This window comes from Heloderma suspectum, chromosome 4, assembly GCF_057233095.1.
Source record: "Heloderma suspectum isolate Gila_16-S chromosome 4, 16-S_ref, whole genome shotgun sequence".
NCBI classification, from domain to species: Eukaryota; Metazoa; Chordata; class Lepidosauria; order Squamata; family Helodermatidae; genus Heloderma; species Heloderma suspectum.
The window spans coordinates 296,197,026-296,216,657 of NC_139461.1; the positions used below are offsets into that span (position 1 = coordinate 296,197,026).

Sequence of the window (19,632 nt, forward strand, 5' to 3'; positions counted from 1 at the left end):
TGAAGTAGGCAATGGTCTTGGAAAGTTCATCCCAAATAAATCAGTTAGGGTGCAATCCTGTGGATGTTTAGACAGAAGAAAGTCCTACAGGATCTTTTCTGTCTAAACATGCTCTTCAATAGAAGCAGAGTGGGATTTGAAGGCCCTCTTGCTACAGTTGGACACTCTTAGCATCCATTCAGAGGGAGACACAACTGAATTCACCCATTGCTCTCTCTGGTATTGCCGCCACACATCTTTAACAGTTTCATCCAAACAGTAATGTTTACTGAATATGAGAAAGAGGTTGGGCAGGGGGGGTGGGCTACTGAGACAGTGGTGTCTCTTAAAAATTACTATTGTGTCCTGCATCCTCCTGTTTCACTTTTAGAAGCATGGTTTGCTTTTGAGTTCTTCAGAGTGGTTTTATTCAGTACAAGAATCTCCTGCAGACAGAGTAAGATTTGGCATTTTGGTTTTCTTTAGCCCTCTAGAAACCTGTCTTTAATCAGTCTAACAAACGCTTTTTAAAAAATGATCAGGTTCCCTTTTAATGTACAGTGACATCATGCAACTAATTTATCCCTGATCTTTCTAGCATTTGTAGCTACTAGGCTCCACTCAGAGAAGTCAGCTATGCAATTATGCAAAAAGCTGCTTCTTGGCAGGAGCACTTCAGCTAGAAAGGGAAGTGTTGAGAGATAAATAAGGATGTGTTTCACATTAGCGCAAGCTGGCACAGTATTCTGCAAACACAGAAGACCTGTGCACCTATTTCCCTTCCATACCTATAGTAAACGTGCAGAGGGGGATGAGTGAATGGGGCTAGAGCAGACTTTCCCACCCTGTTGTCCTCCAGATGTGTGGGATTACAACTCCCATCATCATCAGACAGCATCACCATACTGGGTGAGGAATGATGGGAGTTGTACTCCAACACATCTGGAGGGTGCCAAGTGGGGGAAGGCTGGGCTAGGGTGATGTGGTGACTGCATGGGTGGTAAAATTAATCTCCCAAGCAAAAATCTGAACCCAAAGTCCATTTGGAAGTTAAAGAGCTCCTCTGCACAGGTCCCAACTTTTTCCTGTACTGATGGCTAGTTCTCAGTGAGAAGACACACTGTTCTACTTCAGACTATAAGTATGGGCTCACAAGAGGATGCTCTGTTCCCTCACACATACAAAAATCCAATTTATAGCAAACTATCATCTCTGAGAGCTTTTCTACACAAGTCTGTTAATCGGCTGTTAATCCACTGTACCTACTTTCAGTTTTGTTGCAGAATTGAGACCTGAGCACTACATGAAGAGCATTTCCTTTCCTGTTTTCCCACTATATAACCTCTAGGTGGCACTGTGATATAGCAGAATAGTACAAACACACAAGAGGAAATTGCGCTTTCTTTCGCTTTCACAATTAAATGCCACATTTTCCCTGCTCTAAAAAAAGTTGCTGAAAGCACTGTTTGCAAACAGAAGTGAAACTGGAGAGTCACGATGTCATCTATAGAACCCTAAACAACTGTGAGTAGGGAATGACAAGCACACGACAACTGCCTCATATAGAAAAGCCCAAAGACAGAGACAGAGTAGGCTAAGCTGGTGCTCTTCTCCATGACATGTCAGTTTTCTGTAGGTAGGGAACCTTTTTTTATGGAGGAACATTAAATTATTTTATTCCCTGCTTGCAGTCCAAAGTGGTACAGTCCAGACACAGGTTTAGCACTTCAATGAGAGCCAAATTAGATGTGATGGCAGCAGATCTGTTTGTTTCCTCCCCAATGGCATGTAAAGTGCAGGGAATAGGGGGCAAATTTTTAGATCAAAAGGGTTACATGCTTGTGTAGAACTAACCCCTCCCCATGCTCTCTCCCTCAGGCATTTTCTCCTAGCCAGGCTCACGTCTGATCCTGAAGCTTGACAGAGGAAAAAAAATAGCTGAGGGGACAGAATGCAGGGAGGTGAGCTGCTGTTGGGGTGAAGTTCCTGTGCCCCTTCTACCAGATGTCACTTTTGCTCTAAAAATCAGACCTCAGACACCTTTCTTTATACCGAACTGGGGCAGAACTGGGCTTAGGTAAAATGGCTCTGCTGCTGTCATGTCTAATTAGGCCAGGGATGTTTAATCTCCTTCAGCCAGAGAAATCCCATTTTGGAGTTCTTGGGGATCACATTACAGTGTTGGGCATAGCCAGAGGCAAAAGAGGGCAAGGCCAAAACACCAGCCTATTTTAGCTTAAACCTCGTACTGCCAGTAATTAAGCCTTAGGAGAGGCACCTCCACTTTTTAGAATGGGAGAAAAACCTGCAGAAAGGCTGGGAAACCACCAACAATTGGTGGTTGGGGAAAGGGGGCATGGCCATCTGGGAAACCCCAAGGGCTGGATTGGGACCACAGATGGGACAGCCTTGGCCCTTGGACTTGAGGTTCTGCATCTTTGAGTTAGGCCCTGAGATCTGAGCCAATATCAGTGTTCTGTAATGAGAAGAAACGTTATGTATTTAAACTTTATTTCTTTACACTCTTAAAAATTTAAACCATTTTTACCCCACTCAGCCGAAAAAGAGCTCCCAGAGCGGCTTACAAAACTCAGTAATCAGTCCCTGTCTTCAGGCTTACAGTCTACAGCTGGACTTACCTCTGAGTAGTCATGAATAGGATTTTTGACAGCCAGTGTTTCATAAACATCTGATAGCTAGGGCACATTTTCTGAATTAAAACAAGAGGCATGCATCACTCTTGCACCCAAAAAGGTTTGTTTTTTGAGAGTGTAAGAGTAAGGCCTTCCCAACCTCAGAGTTGCCCTCTGCATGAATTATTGTTCTGGCCTTGCCTTCTGTTGTGCCTGCACTGCAAGTGCTTGAATGATCTAATGACACCTGATGCAGTTTTACAGCAGGGTCCACCCCACGGGGGGGGGGGGGGTGCTGATTGGAAATAGGAAAGTCCAGAGCTGCTTATTCTTCTTCTTCTTATTATTATTATTATTAAATTTATTAATCGCCCATCTGGCTGGTCACCCAGCCACTCTGGGCGATGTACAACATACAATAAAACAGTTTAAAACAATAAAATTCTACAATAAAAACATTTTCTAAAATACCCTAACCCACCCCAAATGCCTGCCTGAACAACCACGTTTTTAATGCACGACGGAAGCTCATTAAAGAGGGGGCATGACGGAGTTCCCTAGGGAGGGAGTTCCACAGAGTGGGGGCCACCACAGAAAATATATAGTGGGCAGCCTCGTCTAGGGATGGGTGCTTTGGGCTAAATATTTTAAATAAATGAATTGCACATGGCAGCACACTCTTGCGCCCAGCACAGTGTTTGGGCTTCACTTGGTTAAACTGTAACTGCAGAAACTCCAGCACCCCAATCGGGCCAGCACCACCTCTTGGAGTTCCTCCATTTGAGAGGAAACAGTGGGGATTCTTCTGCTGGCGCATGCCAGCAACAAAACCCTTGATGTTATCTCCAATCTCAGACCGGAGATAGCAGCAGGAATGTCAGGAGGCCTGGGTCTGATTCGCCCGTGCTGGGGAGAGCAGACAGGAGACAGCTGCACCTCCCTGAACTCAACCTTTTCATTCCAGCCCTCTCCTTGTCTGAGGAAGAAGCCAACATGTGCGTCCTGTTGCACTTTCTATGTGGCTGCATCATTTACAGCTGACCTCATTGACTGAATGTGATATGTTCATGCTGCTCCTGTATTATGGTAACCAACTGCAGCAGAATGTCTACTTTCACGCATACTTGACTGCTGGCCCCAAACTGCCTCATCAGTAAACAGCATACTGATGTGTACAGCCCTGCTAGCATTGCATGCCTTTTCTGGCGCTGACTCAGGCTTCATTCATAGGGGTGGAGGGGAACTTTTTAAAAGCCTCCTTTCGTCATGGATGTTTTCTGGATACTTGTCTACACAGATACCATTTCTGAAAATAGTCTTCTTGACAGTCCTATAGAAGTTTCTTTGCTGACTTTCTGGTAAAATGTATGTTGACATCATGCTCAGATGCTGGGCTACGATAACTCGGCTAGGCAGAATGTGTAATATCTGCTCCATCACTTTCTAGCAATAATGGAACAGATCTGAGTTCTCTTGCCATCAATGCTAATTGTCACTAAAGATCTAACAATCTGAGGGTCATCTATCATATTCATGTATTATTAAATTTGGGTAATTTTAATAGAAATTTTTAAAACTATTTTATATGTTTTAATGGTTTTGTTGTAAGTTGCCTTGAGTCTTTTTAAGAGAAAGACAACTAAGAAATTCAATTAATGATGATGAAACTGATGATGTATGGAAATATCCAGACATTCCAACCTAGCTTGACCTGGATGGAAGGTCAACGAGAATGCAGACCGTGAGTACAGCTCAATGGATGGGGACATACTGCCGCTAGAGAAGCTCCACATTCTGTCTGAGACTTCTTAGACACTGACAATGGTGAGAATGAGGGAAATGTATAAGTAACGGAGGGAACAATCTGATGTCCCCCAGACAGCTTCTAGGGGGACATAGGACTTTTTGGTTTCTGGGCTCTGACCTCAGAGCCCAGAAACCATGCTGCCCACCCCTTTGTAGCCAGTGTGGTTCTGGCTATGCCTCTGCACTCGGAAACGGACAATGGAGACAGGAAAGGGGCTGTTCCCAGGGGTGGGGAGAGGATGAGACTGGGACAGCGGCCATCCAACATTTCTATGGCTGCCCTAGCCTCCCCCGCCCTCCCCCAGCATTGCCACTAGATGGGCGAAATTGCCCATCTAGCAAAAATGCAGGGCAGCTGGAGAGCAGCGGCAAAGAGCGCCTCCACGCTCCAGCCAACTTGCACTGGATTCACAGCAGCCTCCAAGTTCGGAGGCTGCTGACTATCTTCATAGGATTGAAATCCTATGAAGATAGGACTATCTTCATAGGGGTACACCTAGATCCATCATTGTCACTGAAGGCCCAAGTGGTCGCAGTGGCTCGGAGTGCCTTTCATCAGCTTTGGCTGGTTCGCCAGCTACGGCCTATCCTGAACAGGGATAGCTTGACCACAGTGGTACACGCATTAGTAACCTCAAGACTGGATTACTGCAATGCACTCTATGTGGGGCTGCCCTTAAGGCTGGTCTGGCAGCTGGAGCTAGTGCAGAATGCAGCAGCTCAGCTATTGTCGGGAGCTGTCCCTTTTCAGCGTATAACTCCTTTTCTAGGGGAACTGCACTGGCTGCCTATTTGCTACCAGGCCAGGTTTAAAGTATTAGTACTAGTGTACAAAGCCCTAAACAACTTGGGACCAGGATACCTGGGAGAGCACCTCCTTCCTTACCAACCTGCTTGGTCACCGAGGTCATCAGAGGGCATGTTCCTGGTGGTTCCACATGGACCCATGGCCTGATTGGAGTCTACCAGGAAAAGAGCCTTCAGTGTGGTGGCCCCCTTCCTGTGGAATTCCCTGCCTTTATTGGTCAGGCAGGTGCCAACATTGTGTTCCTTCCAGCGCCTCCTGAAAATGTTGTTATTTCAAGAGGCCTTCCTTGCATGATCAGCTGTGGTTTGTTAAATTCCATTTTGTTGGGATTTGTCTTTTTTAAAAAAAATGTTTTAACTTTTTCAACCTGTTGTTTTATTCTTTTATCATGTTGTTCACCACTCCGAAATCTTCTGATGGGGAGAGGTATATAATGTAAATAAATAAATAAATACATAGGGTTACACCCTAAAAGCGCAAGCCTCTGAGTGTTTAGACAGAAAAAAGGCTTACAATTCCCATCATTCCCCAGCTAGCATGGCTGGCTGGAGAACACTGGGAGTTGTAGGCCTTTTTTTTTCTGTCCAAACATGCATAGGATTGCACCCTAATTTGGTGCATGTTATGCAATGTGCTCTTAGACCCGTGTATGAACTCGCACATGTTTCAACAAGACACATACAACCGCTTATAAGGAATCTTTAGACATTGGCAAATGGAGCATCTATGGCTAAGAAGGCAATTTCCATCCTAAGATTCCATTCAACACTCAGACACTGTTGAAGAGGATAACGCCCAAATGGCACATTCACTGAGGAGTCACGAAGAGTCGGACATGACTTAACGATTGAACAACAAGCTGAGCAAATGGATTTGTTAAAACTGACACCAACTGGGGATGCTCCAGCCTCCACCGAGAGTCATGCGTTGATGGGGAAATTAGCTGCACTCGCGGGAAGGAGTTTCCCGGGTGTTTAAAGCATACACACAGAGTGAAAGAGGGGGAAAGTGAGTGGAGGCTACAATTGGTACTAAGAGCCTCCAAGAGTAATAAGGGCTGAAGCCCTTTCCTGCAGACAGGAACTAGGGAGCGTTGCTGCTCTTGGTCTCGGGTGAAGAGGAAGGAAAACAGGAAGCCTTGACTATGGGAGGCAGAGCACTCCAAGCAAGCAAGGGGCTCCGTGATTTCAGTGGGAAGGAGGCGAGTCCTTCAGTGATTTCACCATGGAGCCTTTCCTGTAGGAGGAGAGACAAGGAGTGATTCGGCGGCGGCAGCACCTCGTAAGGCACCTCATGATTTCAGCTGCATGGCCACATGGCTCTGTCCCAAACCTCAGGGTTTTTAAATAGTTCGGAGTAAGGCTGAGGAGTTACAACTTTGATGAACCAGCTAAAGCACACAAGCACTAGAAATGGTGCCGCTTGCTATGGGACAAAGACTGAGCAGGCCCTTCATCCTGTATAACAAAAGAGGGTGCTTGGGGATGATGGCTGTACTTGGTGGAAACAAAAGACTTACTGGGTCCTTCCTGCTACCTTCCTCCTGCTAACGAAAGATAACCTTTCATGCTGATGGCTATTTCAACAACAGGTGTCAATCAAGGCTGGAGTGCAACAATTATAGCATAGTGCAGGTACCATGGTACCTTACCAGGTATCACTCTTGCTATCCAGCACATGTATGTTCTGCTCAGTTTTTACCCCCCACCTTTGCCTTTGGGGATGCATTTTAGGAAGACCATTAAAAACTGAATTGCTTGATCTAGTCTTACCTGATCGCTCTCAATCCCCTTCCTGTGCCTTTTTCCTGCTTTTGCTGAAGCTGGGGATGAAGACCCTTGGCTTATTAGCTTTGTCTCAAAATGGAGTCAGTACTGTTCACTCAAAAGAGAGCTGCTTCATAACATGTATGTCATTTATTGCAATGCTGCTGCTGCTAGGCGAAAGCCAGTGTGGTGTAGTGGTTACAGTGTTGCACTAGGACTTGGGAGACCTGGGTTCAAATCCCTCACTTGGCCATGAAGCCTACTGAGTGACTTGGGGCCAGTCAGTGACTCTCAGCCTAACCTACCTCACAGGGTTGTTATTGTGAGGATAAAATGGAGAGGTGGAAGATCATGTACGCCACTTCGGGCTACTTTAAGAAAATGGCGAGATAAAAAATATAAATAAATAAATTGCATTAGCCTAGAATTTCTAGTGAATATTCATTAGGTGGCACTGATTTCAGTTTTTTTAAATAAATGTCAGGTTCATGAACCATTGTTGGCTACTTACTAACTAAGACATGTGGCTACTTGCTAATTAAGACATGTAAAATTAGATTCCTATTTAAATGGTTTGGCATCATTGAGAAATATAATTCCCTAGCCTATGTTTAACTATTTGCTCATTGTATTTATTTGTTAACTTTGCATCCTGCATTTCCACCAAATGGTGCTCAAAGTGGCACATACAATTGTCATACTTCCAGAAACACTCCCTATATAATAGGCAACAATCACGAGGGGCAAACAGCAAGATTTCAAATTGTTCTGACATAAATGTGATTAAAAAAACAAATGCATGTTCTTGAACATTCCAGGGTGGATGGCAGTGGAGTGGTAAATTCCAGGTTTCAGTCAGAACTCTGCAAAGTTCTGCAAAGAGTTCTGACTGGTTCTGACTGAAACCTGGAGCAGATTCTCCTTGGAGTCACCAGCTTCCACTGGTGGATGGACCTTCCTGAAGGCTCTCCTGGCCTTCAGTCTAAACCTACAAAGGTTGTACTGACATTTTCACTTGGAAATATGAGTAGCGAAACTGCTCTTTGACCTGTATCCCTTGCCTCCTTATAAAAAATAGTCATATTTTATTTTACTTTATCTGATTTCATTATTTTCCTTCTCTTTTATAGATAATTCAAGTCTTTATACATACGTTTCCATTTTTAGTTCCATTTTTATTTTACGTTTCCAGTTATACTATGCAAATTAATTCTTATTGAAAATTAGTTTTATAATGTTAGAGAGAAAAAATTGGCGCTGTACCAGACAAATGATCCGGTTGTGAATTTATATTATCATAGGAAAAGCTAGCTCAAACACATTAGAGAGCTACCCTTGCTTGCCCCCTGCTGCTCACAAAGGGAAGTGCCACCAATTTGTGCCACATTTTTTCCACCGCCCTCTCCTGAAGATGATTAATGATGAAATGATATTTAATATAAAACAGAGTCAGGCTATTCCACTAAAGTTCCAAGAAGAAAATATACATTATGTAGTGTTTCTGAACTTTAAAAATATCTTTGTTATTCCACTGGTTATTTTTACATTTAAATGCGCAATAGCTATTAATTTTTTTGGAAAGACATCTTTAAAGCAGTTATTGCTTAAGTGCATGAAAGAGATCCTTCCTCGATTAGAACTGTTGTTTCTGGAAAGAACATCAGACCACGCTCTAGCACATTAACTGCTTTATGAATCAACTTATTTCATTTTGCTAACAAGGAGAAACATTCAGATGCAAGAGATAAATCTTCTGAGAGAAGGTGGACGTCATAATTATTAATTAAGACAGCAGGAACAAAGGAAGCAAACAGAGAAAGCACAGGAGCCTAAAACTATTCTTCTCATTGACACACACAAAATACGTTTTTCATTGGAAACGGTCATATTTGTTCTCCTTAAACTTCCTCACTACATCCAGCCACGTGCTACATCCCTTTCTGTTCTATCAGGGCCTGGCAGCTGACATTCATGACTTTGCAACCTGAAGGCTAGACTACTCTATGCACTTCATGTGGGACTGCCCTGAATGTCCAGAAGCTGCAGCCTCTGCAGCACATCGTTGCTTGCCTCCTAGTAAGGCTGGATTCTGGCTCCCTATTCTCTTCCAGGTACAATTCAAAGTGTTGGCTTTCGCCCATCCAGCTCTAAAAGGTTTTGGCTCTACCTACATTGGAGACTGTAGAGAATGCCTTATGTAGAGAGGCATTCTCAGTGGCTCTCTGTGGAACAGAGTTTAGGCATACTGACTAGTGTATGGATTTATTACGCCTTAAGAGCTGGAGCCCTGCTGTGGGCTCATTATTTATTTAGAGTGCAATCCTATGCATGTTTATTTACACAGAGAAATGGCCTACAACTCCCAGCATGCTGGGAGTTGTAGGCCTTTTCTCTGTCTAAATATGCATAGGATTGCACCCTTATCTGCTAAGTGGCCTTTGGGTTAACTACTGCTCTGTTTGACATTCCATCTACAAGTTTGTTTGTAACACCATCACTCCATCGGATGCTGCGATATCAGAATGCAATCTAGTACACATGTCCAGAACACAATTCTACTTTTCAAGTGTGAATACAAGCTTTAAGAAAGGAGAGGCAAATGCTCATGATACCTGCCTTGAACATTCTATGCTTCAAGAACAAGTAGCTTGACCCACAACTTGACCCCACACGTTTTTTCACTAATGTCAGGGCAGATTAAACAAGTGCAATGAAATATCCACCATGGACACGGAGACATTGGAATGGAATATGGTTTCCATACTCTGTTGCGTTTCAAGTATGAACTCCAGTCCACTCCATTTTCAAGTGAGCTACGACTGAGCAAGGCCTCTCAGACATTGAGCTTTACTAGTTAATGTGCTTGTTTAATTGACAAGGCACTTCACCTAGGAGGGCTTGGGGTCAGTGGTGGTAAGTGTGGGTCAGGGAGAGTACAGTGCTTGACCACTGTAGCTGAGCCCCAAATTGTGTGCGTGCGCATGTGCTTACTAGCAGGAGCCAGCAGATGGCACTGTAGGCAGAGGAGAGTAAAACTGAGTGGTTCCGACACAGATGAGGTAAGTTGGCTCATGTCAGTACGCACACAGGCTCCCTATAAGCCCTCCACCCCACCAAGACTGCCATTCAGAAGTGGCAACTGATCAGTGGATTACACGTATCAGCACTGCTTGGGAGCATTTAACAACAGTCAAGCTATGGGAGTAAATCCCCACGGCCCCTCCCCACCTGCTTTGCATTTAGAAGGTCCCGGGTTTGATCTCCAGCATCCCCAGGTAGGGCTGGAAAAAACCCTGCCTGAAACCCCGGAGGGCTGCTGTGTCAACAATACTGGGCTAGATGGACGAGTGGTCTGACTCAGAATAAGGCAGTTTCCTACGTTCCTATTTGAACTTGGTGTGACTTCTGAATATGAATGCATAGGATCAGCCTGCATGGCCAGTAAAACCAATCAAATAGTAAAAGGCAATTTGCCTTTAAAATATGACATTCGATATATTATTTGGATTTTGAATTATCCCACAACTTTTTAATCCGAGCTATGAAAAGGCCACCAGAACAGCAAGGTCTTCCAGCATTGTGGCTGAATCTATAGGAGGAGGTCTCTATAATCTACAAGGCCCAGAATGTGTAGAGGTTCATAGGCAGAGTTGTGCACCTGAAATTCTGCAAGAATGCAAAGTGTGACATTGTGCTCAGGAACCAGTGCCCTGAGAATCTCTGGGTTCTTTTTTTAAAACGCAAGTTTCTAGCCCTTAATGTGTGTTGAAATGTCAGAAAGGTGGCTAAGATTTCCACAGTTCTTCTGGGTACAGCTTCATTGCCCTGAATAACTCTTTGCTCCTTTCAATGATTAGCAGAAGTAGAACAAATTATGCAAAACAGAAAATGTAACAGATAATAATGCATAAATTATGCTCCTATGAAAAGGATAGAGTGGACAAGGAAACATGATTACAAGGTAAATCAGGTTGATGAGGTTGCCATCCCACACTACACAACACATAGGCAATAAATATTTCCCTTGCTTATAGCCTTCCAGCCTGTGGATTTTAACTGTGTTTCAGCAAAATAAAAGAATCAAACTATCAAGGACTTCGTTTTCTTCTCATTGCCCATTAGCACCATCTACAGTCATGTCACTGTTGCAGTTGAAACATATGAAGGAAGAGTCATACATTCATAGGGCAAAGAACAGATAAATGCTTTTATTTTAAGGATGGGCTCTAGTTGTCCGGGAAGAGCACTGGTCATAAAGAATTACAGTATGTACCCATCTAGCAATTAAGGGACAAGATAAGCAGCAACTGCACATCCTTTATTATACAAGAGATGAGAGGGCAAATCCAGTTCCCCAGATGCTGGGTGCTGGACAGACGTGAAGCTTTCACGTTTACATAATTTTTTTTAGGGCTAATCAAAATGGCAAAAACACTCTGAGAACCACTGCTTCCATTTAAAGAAAAAGGGAAATCATGGGAGAGGCATCATACATGTAAGCTCCTTGTCACCAGGTGAACAGAGTGATCCCAGCATCCCCCCGAACGGGAAAAGTAACTAGGAAAAAAAGGGGCTGGGTTACAGGAAGGTGTAAACATATAACACCAATTCTGGCCCGCTTGCACTGGCTGCCTGTATGTTTCTGAGCCCGACTGAAGTTGCTAGTTTTGACCTATGAAGCCTTACATGGCTCAGGACCACAATACCTGATGGAGCACCTCTCCCAGCATGAACCAACCTGTACACTACGTTCAGCATCTAAGGCCCTCCTCCAGACGCCTCCTCTGAGGGAGACTTGGAGGGTGGCAAGAAGGGAGAGGGTCTGGTGGTGACCCCCAATTACGGAATGATCTCCCCAATGAGGCCCACCTGGTGCCAACATTGTTATCTTTTCGGTGCCAGGTTAAAACTGCCTTCTCTCAGGCATTTGGCAGCATACAATGAGTTTTTAATTAGGTCCTGGATTGCCTTTAGGTATATGTTGTCTGTGTGTGTGCTATCTGTTTATATGTTCTTATGTAAATGGGTTTGTACTTTGTATAATGTATTTTTAATGGTTTTTAATTTTTGTGAACTGCCCAGAGAGCTTCAGATATGGGGCAGTATAGAAAGATAAATGAATGAAACGAAATACGGTGCTTCCACCTGAGATCCTCTAAACCAGCCTCCCCCAATCTAGCACCATCCAGATGTGCTAGACTACAACCCCATCATCTACAGACAGCACAGCCGATGCTGGCTGTGGATGATGGGAGTTGTAGTCCACACCCCTGGATGGCACCAAGTTGGGGAAGGCTGCTCTAAACTATGAGATAGTCAGCTAAATGGGGTTGCAAGGGTCTTGTTTATCATGCTTCCTTCCCCAAGCCACTCAAGATGTGTTACTTACACACACTTTATTTCTTTATTTAGTGGAGAGGGGCCATAGCTCAGTGGTACAGTGCATGTTTTGTATGTGAAGGGTCCACAGGTCAATCTCTGGCATCTCCAGGTCAGGCTAGGAAAGAATCCTACCTGAAACACTGGAAAGCCATTGCCAGTATCAATAATTCTGGGCTAGATGGACAAATGGTCTGACTCAGTATAAGGCAGCTTCCTCTAGCTATCTTAGAGTAATAAAGGAACTGGCGGAAGAACTCTCAGAACCACTGTCTGTTATCTTTGAGAAATCATGGAGGATGGGTGAAGTGCCAGATGACTGGAAGAGGGCTAATGTTGTCCCTATCTTCAAAAAGGGTAAATAGGAGGAACCTGGGAACTACAGACCGGTCAGTCTGACATCAATCCTTGGGAAAATTCTGGAGCACGTGATAAAGCAATCCATCTGTAAGCACCTTGAAAACAATGTAGTGATTACTTGAAGCCAACATGGATTTGTCAAGAACAAATCCTGCCCAATGAATCTGATCTCATTTTCTGATAAAGTAACCTCCCTTGTGGACTGTGGGAATGCTGTAGACATAATATACCTCGACTTCAGCAAAGCTTTCGAGAAAGTGCCCCATAATATCCTGATGAGCAAACTAGCTCAAAATGGGTTAGATGAAACAACGATCCGGTGGATCCACAGTTGGCTACAGAAGTGGACTCAAAGCGTGCTTATCAATGGGATCTTCTCAAACTGGGGAGTGGTAACAAGCGGGGTACCGCAGGGCTCAGTCCTGGGCCCAGTGCTCTTCCACATTTTTATTAATGACTTGGAGGAGGAGGTGCAAGGAATGCTGATCAAATTTGCAGGTGACACAAAATTGGGTGGGATAGCTAATACTTTGGAAGACAGAAACAAAATTCAAAGTGATCTTGATAGACTGGAGTGCTGGGCAGAAAACAACAGAATGACATTTAATAGGAATAAATGCCAAGTTCTGCACCTAGGAAAAAGAAACCAAAGGCACAGTTACAAGATGGGGGATATGTGGCTCAACAACACTACAAGCAAGAAGGATCTTGGAATTATTGTAGATCAGAAGCTGAATATGAGCCAACCATGTGATGTGGCTGCAAAAAAGGCCAATACTATTTTGAGCTACATTAATAGAAGCATAGCTTCCAAATCCCAGGAAGTACTAGTTCCCCTCTACTCAGCACTGGTTAGGCCTCATCTGGAGTACTGTGTCCAGTTCTGTACCACATTTTAAGAAGGATGCAGACAAACTGGAGAGGGTTCAGAGGAGGGCAACAAAGATGATCAGGGGCCAGGAAACAAAGCCCTATGAAGAGAGACTGAAAGAACTGGGCATGTTTAGCCTTGAGAAGAGAAGACTGAGGGGAGATAGCATAGCGCTCTTCAAGTACTTGAAAGGGTGTCACAGAGAAGAAGGCCAGGATCCCTTCTCGATCATCCCAGAGTGCAGGACACGGAATAATGGGCTCAAGTGACAGGAAGCCAGATTCCGCCTGAACATCAGGAAAAACTTCCTGACTGTAAGAGCAATACGACAATGGAACCAATTACCCAGGGAGGTGGTGGGCTCTCCCACACTGGAGGTGTTCAAGACGAGGCTGGACAGCCATCTGTCAGGGATGCTCTGACTTGGATTCCTGCATTAAGCAGGGGGTTGGACTCGACGGCCTTGTAGGCCCCTTCCAACCCTACTATTCTATGATTCCTATTCATTTTTTGTTTTAATCCACCCATAACTATCCGCAATGCTGTGTGGGTTGCTGTGTTGTCCAAACCTGGCACGGTGCACGGCAGGGGTGTCTTCTTACCCACCCCACAACCCATGGCTGTGATCCCATGATCGTCTGAACACTGGCAATGCTAGGAGTTCTCCACCTGAAAGCCCCTCTCTCTCTCTCCTTCCATCGAGTTCACTGTTCTTGCTTGCTGGCCACTCTAGGAATTGTTGCTATGGCACCCAAGTAATGTGCTGAGGCCCACGCTACATGTTACAGGCCCCAGAGCCAATTAATTTTAATATTATAATATCATAGTGATTAAATTTGGTACCAAGCCTGTACTATCTTCAAGCCAAGACAACACACACATGAGAATACTGTCTTAAAAAACAAACATTTTAGTGTGGGATTTGCAACTTCCTCCCAAAGGTACAGGGTTGCTTCCCCCTCAGTAGAACCTACTACTTTACATTAGCCTGTATTACCATAGCAACAGCAATTGCCAAAGAGATATTTTTTTAAAAAGTGCTCCACAGAGCCTTTTATTCCTGGCTTTGATTAAAATCCTCCATACGAGGGGCAGGAAATGTGGAAGTACATAGAAGTCAATGTAAAATGTAAATAAATAAAACAGATAGGGTTAAAGTCTTCATATCATTGCAGTTATTTGAAATAATCATGCTCTCTTTTCAAACAGGTGTTTCGCTTACTGGATGAACATGTTCCAACCTGTGGAGCACACACTTTGCATACAGAAGGCCACAGATTCAATCCCAACTTCTCCTGGTAAAGCAGGAGAAATTCATGTCTGAAACCTTGGAAAGCCGCTGTCAGTCAGTGTTTGACAGTACTGGACTAGATGGGCCATGATCTGACCCAGTAGAAGGCAGCTTCTTATGTTCCTAACCTTTGCTGTGAGACCAGAACTCTTCTATTTTCTTCTTTTTGTAAGAAAAGGGTATTTGGGCTGCCCATGAGTGTGGAAGGAAGACAGCAGAGAGACTGAAGGATGGCATTCAGGGCTCTATCCAAAGTTAGTCCTACTTGGAATACCACTACTACTTAGAGTAGGACCCATTGAAATGAATGGGATTTAATGTTGGATACAACCCTCAGTGTATGCGTTTAAGGCTGCAGTCTTATACTCCAGGTTGGAATCCCCAGCCTGACGCCCACCAGATGTGTTGGGTCTGCAATTCCTATTATTCTCAGCCAGCATGGGTCCCAAGATTGGAGGGCACCAGATTGGGAAAGGCTGCTATACTCCCTTACCTGGGAGTAAGTCCCACTGAGATTGTTAACAGAGACTGGCCAACAAGATCACATTACGCCAGTACTTTTCCAGCTGCACTGGCTGCCAGTCCATTTCTGGGCCCGATTCAAAGTGCTGGTATTAACATTCAAAGCCCTTAACAGGTTGGGGCCAGGTTATCTGAAGGATCGCCTCCTCCCATATGTGGACTCTACATATGACTGCTTGGACTCTAAGAACATCTTCAGTGGTCCTTCTTCATGAGCCCCTGCCGAAGGAAGTGAGGCAGGTGGCTACCAGGAAGACAGCCTTTTCTGCTGTGGCTCCCTGGGTGTGGAATGAGCTCCCTAGAGGTTCACCTGGCACCTACGTTATACTCCTTCCAACACCAGGTGAAGGCCTTTTTATTCTCCCAGTATTTTAGCATTTTAGCTTCCTAGTCTTTAAGCTTTGGTGTTTTATGTCTGTATTTTAAATCACTGCATTGCTGCTAGGTTTTATTCTGGTTGTACTGTTATATTGTGGTTTTAAGCATTCATATTTTATATTGTTTTATGCTGCGCTTTGTGGTTTTAATTTTTGTGAACCGCCCAGAAAGCTTCGGCTATTGGGTGGTATAGAATGAAATAAATAAATACATACATACATACCCAATGGGGCTTTCTTCTGAAAAGACTTGCCCACAGCAGTTTATGATGCTCATTGACTAAGAGTTACAAAGGCTGCAGTCCTTTGTAACTCATTCACATTCACTTGGCTGGGAGTAAGCTCCACTGAACTCAATATGGGACTTACTTCTGAGTAAACATGTCAGTGTTCCTCCTCTTCTTCTCAATCCAAAGAGTGCAAATGTTAAAGGAATATTAAATCGCCTAGTCAGATGACAGGAGTTGCTAAAGAGGCTGCAACTGGATCACACTTAGAAGCAACAGCAAAAAGAGAAACTCATACTTGTCCAGGAAGTTTAACGAGGATCGTTGAAGAGATCCTTAAAATACTTGAAATGAATGGAATTTAAGTTAGTCATGACTAACTTTATGTAGGACTTATGTTGGATTTTACCCTGAGGGGCATGTTTGATCAAATTTTTAATAGCCTGAGGTATATAAATGGTTTAAATAAATACATAAATTAAATACCGCCACTTAATTTTTTTTAACTCATGGGGTCACGAAGAGTTGGACACGATTTAACGACTGAACAACAACAAAGTGTGTTTCCTACATTTTGGGGATAGGGGGCATGCTTATTTCAAGGCGCTGTGGAGGAAAAGAGCCTCTCCCTAATCCCACCTGCTTCTATATGAGTTTCCACGTTAACACCTTTGTTGTTGTTGTTTATTCGTTCAGTCGCTTCCGACTCTTCGTGACTTCATGGACCAGCCGACGCCACAGCTTCCTGTCGGCTGTCGCCACCCCCAACTCCCCCAAGGTCGAGTCCGTCACCTCCAGAATATCATCCATCCACCTTGCCCTTGGTCAGCCCCTCTTCCTTTTGCCTTCCACTTTTCCTAGCATCAGCATCTTCTCCAGGGTATCCTGTCTTCTCATTATGTGGCCAAAGGACTTCAGTTTTGCCTTTAATATCATTCCCTCAAGTGAGCGGTCTGGCTTGATTTCCTGGAGTATGGACTGGTTTGATCTTCTTGCAGTCCAAGGCACTCTCAGAATTTTCCTCCAGCACCACAGTTCAAAAGCATCTATCTTCCTTTGCTCAGCCTTCCTTATGGTCCAGCTCTCGCAGCCATAGCTTACTACGGGGAATACCATTGCTTTAACTATGCGGACCTTTGTTGTCAGTGTGATGTCTCTGCTCTTAACTATTTTATCAAGATTTGTCATTGCTGTCCTCCCAAGAAGTAAACGTCTTCTGATTTCCTGGCTGCAGTCAGCATCTGCAGTAATCTTTGCACCTAGAAAGACAAAGTCTGTCACTGCCTCCATGTTTTCTCCCTCTATTTGCCAGTTATCAATCAAGCTGGTTGCCATAATCTTGGTTTTTTTGAGGTTTAACTGCAACCCAGCTTTTGCACTTTCTTCTTTCATCTTCATCATGAGGTTCCTCAGCTCCTCCTCGCTTTCAGCCATCAAAGTGATATCATCTGCATATCTGAGATGGTTAATGTTTCTTCCAGCAATTTTAACTCCAGCCTTGGCTTCATCAAGCCCAGCACGTCGCATGATGTGTTTTGCGTACAGGTTGAATAGGTAGGGTGAGAGTATACAACCCTGCTGTACTCCTTTCCCAATCTTAAACCAGTCCATTGTTCCATGGTCTGTTCTTACCGTTGCTACTTGGTCGTTATACAGATTCCTCAGGAGGCAGACAAGATGACTTGGTATCCCCATCCCACCAAGAACTTGCCACAATTTGTTATGATCCACACAGTCAAAGGCTTTAGAATAGTCAATAAAACAGAAATTGATGTTTTTCTGAAATTCCCTGGCTTTCTCCATTATCCAGTGGATATTGGCAATGTGGTCTCTAGTTCCTCTGCCTTTTCTAAACCCAGCTTGTACATCTGGCAATTCTCGTTCCATGAATTGCTGTTCATGGAACTCTTCTCGTTCCATGAATTGCTGTTCAATCTGTTGGCCGTTCTTGTGTTTTCCAAATTTGCTGGCATATGGCATGCATCACCTTGACAGCATCATCTTGCAAGATTTTTTAACAGTTCAGCTGGGATACCGTCATCTCCTGCTGCCTTGTTATTAGCAGTGCTTCTTAAGGCCCATTCAACCTCACTCTTCAGGATGTCTGGCTCTAGCTCACTGACCACACGGTTAAATCTATCCCCGATATTATTATCCTTCCTATACAGTTCTATATTCTTGCCACCTTTTCTTGATCTCTTCTGCTTCTGTTAGGTCCTTGCCATCTTTGTTTTTGATCATACCCATTTTTGCCTGGAATTTCTAATTCCGACGTTTCTAATTTTCTGGAAGAGGTCTCTTGTCCTTCCTATTCTATTATCTTCTTCCGCTTCCGCGCATTGCTTGCTTAAAAATAATTCCAGATCTCTTCTGGCTAACCTCTGGAATTTTGCATTTAATTGGGCATCTCTCCCCCTATCACTGTTGCCTTTTACTTTCCTTCTTTCCGTTAACCCCTTATCTGTTCCTAAATCCCGTTCTTGCCCGACACGTGGGAGATTCTACCATCTGCAACTGGGAACCGGAAGTTTCCCTAGACAGCCACGAAGACCGTAGCCCCTTGGTGGCCACCGTAGCCCTTCCCACTTCTCTGGCTATCTCCGGCCCTGAGTTCATTCGGAACCTTCGTGCCCCGCCCCGCTGGGCGAGCGGGGAAATGTTTATCCGCCGAACAACGCGGAAGTGAGCTGGGCTGGTGGCGGGGTCACAGTCGGGTCCATCCGGGGCCGGGTAGGGAAGGATGTGGGGCGCTGGAGGTAGCCGGGGCTAGGTCCCTGCCCGGTTGCCCCTTCCTTGCGAGGGGCGGGCGGGAGGGAGGAGCCGCCTGGGGCTCGCGCTGTGTCGGCCCGGGAGTCTTGGCTGCGTGTTCGGGCTTGCAGCCCGGGGAAGCCTCCACGGGGGCTGAGACAGGAAGGCTCAGTGTGGGGATTTCCAGATACAGATACATAGATGGGGGAGCACTTTGGAGTTGCAAGAAGCTGAAAGGTGACCCGTGGCTGGGCACGGGTGCCTTGGCTCTCCGAGGGGGGCTGCATCGCATGAGTTAATAGGAGGAGCTGCTTCTTGGCCACTGTAGGGGGCTCAAAGAAATCGGCTGGGGCGGGGGGCTGAGATTGCTTACGGGGAGCTCTGGAGAGGTCCGGGAAAGGCACTTGTAGGATCTCTTTTAATGCTTCTCTCAGGGCTTTAAACTTTCTCAGCTCTCTGCAGCAAAGCACGGGTTTTTTTAAAGGGCTTCTTTTTGAGGGACAGCGAGGAAGGGATCCGGGTGGGTTGGTGGGTGAGTATCCTTTGAGAGAAGCGGGTTTCTGAGGGATCTGAAGGATATTTGGGGCGGGGGGGGGGAGAGGAAGGAGTCTTCTGAAAGGGTCTGTGGAAAATCTCGGAGGAATTGGGGGAGGGGTCCCTAAAAGGCCCCCATAGGAAGCTTAGCGCCATGGCCACCCGGCGTTTAACAGACGCGTTCTTGTTGTTGCGGAACAACGCGATCCAAAGCCGGCAGCTGCTGGCTGAGCAAGTGAGTAGTTACAGCTCCTCCAGCCCTCTGACTTCACGTAGCATGGCTGCTGCGGTGAGTCTCCCTTCGTCCTACTGTACCCCACATTTCGCTGTT

At 44.9% G+C, this 19,632-nt stretch overlaps 1 protein-coding gene across 6 annotated transcripts in view; it reads left to right on the forward strand.

Annotated features, from left to right (window-relative positions):
• Positions 1-18,672: 18,672 nt before the first annotated feature.
• Positions 18,673-19,632, forward strand: part of STX16 (syntaxin 16) — a 34,504-nt gene continuing 33,544 nt past the window's right edge. For 2 of the 6 annotated variants that reach the window (XM_084854275.1, XM_084854274.1), the window contains exon 1: positions 18,709-19,536. In XM_084854275.1, the coding sequence (XP_084710401.1) occupies positions 19,456-19,536 (81 nt within the window). In that variant the 5' untranslated portion in view covers positions 18,709-19,455. The other 4 variants (XM_084854280.1, XM_084854279.1, XM_084854273.1 and 1 more) reach the window with 4 other exon arrangements.